Genomic DNA, 6,779 nt, shown 5'->3' with positions numbered 1-6,779 from the left:
AAGTTTCAGTCAGATTCCCCTCATCCTTCTAAAGTCCACTGAGTACAGACCCAGAGTCCTCAACTGCTCCCCATATGACAAGCACTTCATCCCTGGGATCATTCTTGTAAACCTCCTCTGGTCTCCCTTCAACACCAGCACATCCTTCCTTAGATGTAGGATGCAAAACTAATCACAACATTCCAAATGTGATCTCACCAGAGTCTTAAACAGCTTCATCATTCCAGAGATACTATGCTATCATTGCATTTGCCTTCCTAAATGCCAACTGAACTTGTATGCTAACTTCAAAAGACCCTGAACTCAGATTCCCTTTGTGCTTCAGATTTCTGAAGCTTTACTCCATTTTTAAAAAATAGTCTACATCTCTATTCTTCCAACCAAAGTGCATTTTCTCACATTTTCCCATCTGCTACTTCTTTGCCCCATTTCCTAACCTGTCCAGGTCCTTCTGCAGCCTCTCCACTTTCTCTTCCTCCACCCATCTTTGTGACATTTTCAAACTTAGCAACAATACCCTTGGTTCCTTCATTCATATTATTAATGTATAACAGTTATAGTTCTGCTCCCAAATCAAACCCCTGTAGAACTACTTTATTCACCTGATGCCATCTTCAAAAAGGACCTTTTACCTAATTTCTGCCCACTAATTAATAAGTTAATATAGAAGCATGATGCAATGTTGAAATTCCCCAATAGTGGAACATATATTTGCAAAGGTTGATACAAAATGCAAATGTATTTCATACCTTTGCGTGAGATAACATTTTATTTGTTTGAGGTTATTCTGGTAGTTAAGTACATTGTGCATTGGCTTATATAATTAGATTATTAGTTTGTTGCCATATTTCATCACCTATAGGCATTGCTTATGCCTGGCAATCACACTAGATTGAGAATCACAAAACTACTGGCTTGTTGTCTCTACAGTCTAACAAAAAGATCAGAAGTACCCGAGGAAGCTGTGAGTATAAGTTATTCTATCGGCTTTGTTTTATGGTGTGTTCATTTTTTCTGAGTAGTTAATAAATGCAACACGAATGAGTCTCTTAATCCAAACAACCAGTGTTATTAAAATGCGATTGAATAAAATTGATTGCTATATTATTTTAAAAATTAAAATTCCCTTGAATCAAACTCACAGGTTTTGCAAAGCAACATTTCCAGCATTGCGAATGACATACTTCTTTTTTATGATGCTAACTTCAATAATTGATTTGTTCTCTATGGTCAGTTAAATTATTCAAACATTCATTTCTGATGTATAATCAATATTTGTTAAAAAAAATCAGTTTTTAAATAGGATTTATTCAGTCACAGGGAACTTTACTGGGTCAACTTTGTCTCTTCATATTATAGTTCTAACTAACAGTTATTGCTTAAACAATATAAGAAAAAACAGATGAACCAACATTTGGATTGATACATGAACGAAAGAGGTTTAGAGAGATATGAGCCCAGAATAGGCAAATCAGATTAGTTTAGTTTGGGAAACTTGGGTTGGCATGGACAAGTTAGACCGAAGGGTTTGTGACTCTATAATTTGATGGTCATTTGTCTTATTTAATATTATTGGATCTTGATGCATTCAAATGTTACAGTTGGCCCAGGGTGAAGATCCCTAATTCATTACACTTCCAGCTGGGATGCCCCTAAATAGTTATGCTCCTGTGTGAGTGGGAATGAACTGCCCTCTTTTCTTACATAACGTCTCCATCTTGTTTAGTTGCAACAAGGTCAATTAATAAAAACAATCACTTCCCCTGTGGATACCTTTACCTGCCCAAATATTTGGTGCAGCGGTGGTGTCCCTACCCATTGACCATGGAGGTCTGGTTTAAGTCCCACCGGCTCTCGAGGTGTGTAATAGCATCTCTAAACTGGATGATTAGAGAAAAATAGGTATAACTTTGTTTTAAAAGGTGTCAATGTAACCAGGCTTTCTCAAATTAAAGAAAGACTGAATTTATTAGCTAGTAAAATTCAAGAATAGATAATATAATGTCACTTACACATTAGAAATGAGATGCGAATCTAAAAAGTAAAAATAGAATGAGAACATAGGAATCAGACTTTGGCTTGTCCAAGACAAATGAATTGTGAAACATTGTGGCTAATAAAGTGGATGATTCCAATTGCACTGACTTTGGAAGTTAAGTAGTTGTTTGGAGCTGAAAATGTGTTGCTGGAAAAGCGCAGCAGGTCAGGCAGCATCCAGGGAACAGGAGAATCGACGTTTCGGGCATAAGCCCTTCTTCAAGAAGGCCTGAAGAAGGGCTTATGCCCGAAACGTTGATTCTCCTGTTCCCTGGATGCTGCCTGACCTGCTGCGCTTTTCCAGCAACACATTTTCAGCTCTGATCTCCAGCATCTGCAGACCTCACTTTCTCCTCAGTTGTTTGGAGCTTTTTGGTTTTGCAGTTAGCTGAAAGGAGTTTATTGTAGTTTCCTTCAACAGCAACTTTGCTCATGACTTGTTTTCAGCAACGAGAGAGTGAGTGAGAGAAACATTGGGCAAAATCTTATGAAGGTACAAACAACATGGGTTATGGCAAGATGTGTGACAGAATCGGACAAAACAAGTCCGGCAAGATCCGTCTCAGTGACAGAAGGCCATCGTGCCATCTATACCTTTCACAAGTGGTGTGGTGAGTTTCTCACCAGGCAGTGACGAGTTGTCAATTCAGGGGGATTATTACTTGGTAAACAAATTGTTGATGGGGCAATTGACCTCATTAACGTATCTTACAAGTGTACTGAACAAGCTAGACATTGAGAATTCTCGATATGGGAATCAAAGCAGCTACCTGACGAAGTCAGCTCACTGCTTTTTCTGAATAACCTCATGTAAGACATTGTGCACCAACATCTCAGGGCACACTCCAAGGGCACCGGTTACATGTACCCCATTTTCATGGATATTGCATCCATTATGTACCAGCTTCTAACAATCATTCTGGCAAACCTGCAATCCATGTGTAGGATACATCTACTCTTTAATGCTGGAGCTGTGCCATTGTCATTACAGTTGGATCTCTAGGCTCAACTCTTGCTGTCGTGGTGCTCACTCACTCTGAGCATACCTGGGTGCTCACAAAACCCTGTGATTAATAGGCACTATCTACATCCCCAATCATTGACATCTGACATTTATCAATCCCTCCCACTACACACCTCTCTGATCCACTGCAGAGTCTGTTGGAGATGCTATCTGGCGCTGAGCAAGACAGAGGTTATTTGCAGCTGGTATTGAGCTTTATCACAAGGTACCTGCTCCCACCTCCATGTTGAGAATTTTTGATGTCTATTTGTTCAGCGTGTTTGCTAAGTTCAGAAGCTGAATATTAATGAGGTGGTTAATTAATATTGATAACAAGTTTTGATCCTCTTTAATTGGCAGCTCGCTGTTGTGTGGTAAGAAACTTGTCTTGACGAAATCTGCAGTCCTCACTTTCTCCTCCTTGAGGAAATTGCTAACCTACATTTTCATTATTCAGGTTAACATTTGAGTTCATAAAGCATTTCTTCCAGGAAAATCTCAAAACCATGGAGGCGATGCTTCTTGTAATTGTGGCAGTCTCTCTTCTGATACCACCTTTGAAGTCTCAGTCATTCGTGAGTAAATGGTCTTTCTATTTAAAATTAATCGGGTCCAATGCAAGTGTGGCACTCGCGATCCTTGCTGATTTTCCACAGAGCAATGTTACATATTTCTGGTAGGCTACCCAGATCTATGGAAGGAGATATCTATAATACGACAAAGATGTGGTTACAGTGCAATTTAGCTGATAGCTATCAAAGCTGGCTCTCAAAATTATTTTCTCAAAAATTTCCAAAATACCATTTGATTGAATGACATAGAGGATGCATAGGGCAGCTATCACAACATGTTGAGATTTAGTCAGTGCACGTCTATAAATGAAATTACGAACAAAACCTCATTCTCCTTTATGTCATTACCTGCAAGGGTGAACATTTTATCATAGAATCCCAACTGTGTGGAAACAGGCCATTCTCCAAAGAGCATCCCACCCAGACTCACCACACCCCCTCACCACCCACCCCCCAACCTATCCCTGCTTCTCCCATGGCTAATCCAGCTAACCTACAAATCACTGGACACTATGGGTAACTTAGCATGGCCCATCCACCTAACCTGCACGTCTATGGGCTGTAGGAAGAAACTGGAACACCTGAGAGGAAACCCAAGCGGACACAAGGAGAATGTTGCTTGGGTTTAGTGGTCTGCCAGAAAGAATGGGGAGCAAATCAGCTGAATACAGAAGGGAATAAAGTGCCAAATAATGAAACATCACAGGCAAAGCAAGCAAATGTAATATAGTATTCTCTATGAGGTTGGCAGACAAAAGAATATGTAGAGTTTGATGGAAACATTAAACCAAAATGGTATAAAATCTGACAGATGGTATGAAGGCACTAATTGCATTATGATTGAATCCATGAAAGAATCCCACATAAAGGATACCAGGGAAATAATGGTAACATCGCTGGACTAACCCTCCAGAACTCTAAGCTATTGTTCTAAGCCTATGGGTTTGAATCCCACCAGGCAGATGGTGACATATATATTCAATAAAATCTGGAATAAAGAACTGACTTAATGGTGACCTGTAATTTCTGTTGATTGTCATAAAAACCCAACTGGTTTAGGGAAGGAAACCTGCTATCATTACCTGGTCTGGCATACCTGCAACTCCAGACCCACAGTATTGTGATTGACTCTTTGCTGCCCTCTGGGCAATTAAGGAGGAGCAATAAATGTTGCAATACCCACATCCCAGGATTTTTTAAAAACAGGTTGATTAATTAATATGGTTGTATTGATGTTTCTATTGATGACAGGAAACAATGGAGAGAATTAGTAGAACTGCAGTTTCTGGGGAACCCTACTTCCACTGGTATAATGATGAACTAAATACAGTATAGTGGGCGGCACAGTGGCACAGTGGTTAGCACTGCTGCCTCACAGCACCAGAGACCCGGGTTCAATTCCCGACTCAGGTGACTGACTGTGTAGAGTTTGCACATTCTCCCTGTGTCTGCGTGGGTTTCCTCCGGGTGCTCCGGTTTCCTCCCACAATCCAAAGATGTGCAGGTCAGGTGAATTGGCCATGCTAAATTGCCCGTAGTGTTAGGTAAAGGGCTAAATGTAGGGGTATGGGTGGTTTACGCTTCGGCGGGTCGGTGTAGACTTGTTGGACCGAAGGGCCTGTTTCCACACTGTAAGTAATCTAGTAATCTAGTATACTGCATATACATTTCAATATGAGCTGTGAAAATTTCTGGTATTGAATATGATTCATTATCCAAGTAAATTGCATTTGAACATAATGTGTGCTACATGGTATATGTTGGTACGTATGTTGTACATAACTTTTCATCTGCTTGAGGATCTCTTTCAGATCTTTTAAACGGCCGTTAACTGGTTCGTCAGTAGTTTCACTGACCATCTTAAAATAATTTATTTGATTAGATTGCTTGAAATTGGATGGCTTTTCTGATTGGCCATTCTGAATATTGTTGGATACCTATCCAAATTAATCATGAAGAATTATTGTTGTCTTACCTTCTGTTTTCTGCCACATGAAATCGATAGAAAAATGTCAAGTATTCGAAAACCAAATCCTTCATTCTTATGTTGTTGGTCATTTGTACCGTTTGTAGGGTGACTTTTGCCTAAAGGATAAAAATTCTGTACCGACAGCTGCAAACACTGGTAAGAAGTAAAATTCATCCATTTATATTGTCCAGTGATTAAAGTACTATTGTAAAACCTAAAATAATTTCCTATTATCTTAGCATCAGCATATTCAATACCTTGCAAATAACAGAGGTTAGACACTTAAAATATGGTACCATTGGTACCAAACTCCTGCTCAAGTTTGAATTTTACTCTATTTTGAACAATAGCATGAGGTAGTATAATCAGTTACAACAACAACACTAAATTTATGTAGTAGACATCTGGCTGTTTGGGCAGCTCAGTCAGTTCAGGCTATTCCTGTTTGGTTATGGTCAAGGGTCATAGAAACACAGACACACAGAAACTAGGAGTAAGAGCAGATATATTGCTCTCTGGTTTGCCATTCAATATGGTCATGACTGATCCTCTATACCAACGCGTTCTCCCATGCCCATTGATGCCTTTATTATCTAAACATGTATCAATCTCTTTCTTGAATATGTTCAATGTCTTGGCTTTCTGTTACAGACTATTCCATAGGTTGACAAACCTGTGAGTGAAAAGATGTTCCCTTTTCTCAGTCCTAATTTTCCTATCCTGTACCCTGACAGAGTGACTCCTGGTTCTAGACTCCTTGAGTAGGGGAACACTCTCCCTGCATCTGCTCTCTCCAGTTAAAATTTTATATGTTTCAATCAGATCAACTTTTATTCTTCTCAACTCTAGTGAAGACAGGACCAATTGAACCAATCTCTTTTCATTGTCCAGTCCTGCCAAACTCCGGTAGCAGCTTAGTGAATCTGCGCTGCATTCTCTCAATGACAAATAGACATAGACATAGATATAGACATAGAAAAGTACAGCACAGAACAGGCCCTTTGGCCCACGATGTTGTGCCGAGACTTGATCCTAATGTAAAATATAGTAACAACCTACACGCCACTCAAGTCACTGCTATCCAGGTGCATGTCCAGAAGTCACTTAAATGTCTCCAATGACTCTACTTCCACTACCACCGCTGGTAAAGCATTCCATGCATTTACAAATCTCTGTGTAAAAAAACCTATCTCTGACA

General features: G+C 39.7%; 1 protein-coding gene across 4 annotated transcripts in view; it reads left to right on the top strand.

The window, feature by feature from the left end:
* Positions 1-830: 830 nt before the first annotated feature.
* LOC122540913 (adhesion G protein-coupled receptor F5-like) overlaps positions 831-6,779 on the top strand; it is a 33,344-nt gene continuing 27,395 nt past the window's right edge. Inside the window, exons 1-3 of one of the 4 annotated variants that reach the window (XM_043677206.1) lie at positions 831-964; positions 3,532-3,615; positions 5,686-5,737. In XM_043677206.1, coding sequence (XP_043533141.1) covers positions 872-964; positions 3,532-3,615; positions 5,686-5,737 — 229 coding nt within the window. In that variant the 5' untranslated portion in view covers positions 831-871. Of the gene's footprint in view, positions 965-3,531; positions 3,616-5,685; positions 5,738-6,779 lie in introns of those variants that run through there. The other 3 variants (XM_043677234.1, XM_043677215.1, XM_043677243.1) reach the window with 3 other exon arrangements.

The sequence above is a fragment of the Chiloscyllium plagiosum genome, chromosome 3 (assembly GCF_004010195.1).
Source record: "Chiloscyllium plagiosum isolate BGI_BamShark_2017 chromosome 3, ASM401019v2, whole genome shotgun sequence".
NCBI lineage: Eukaryota > Metazoa > Chordata > Chondrichthyes > Orectolobiformes > Hemiscylliidae > Chiloscyllium > Chiloscyllium plagiosum.
The sequence above is the reverse complement of the archived record's forward strand: the minus strand, read 5'-3'. Positions and strand labels throughout refer to the sequence as shown.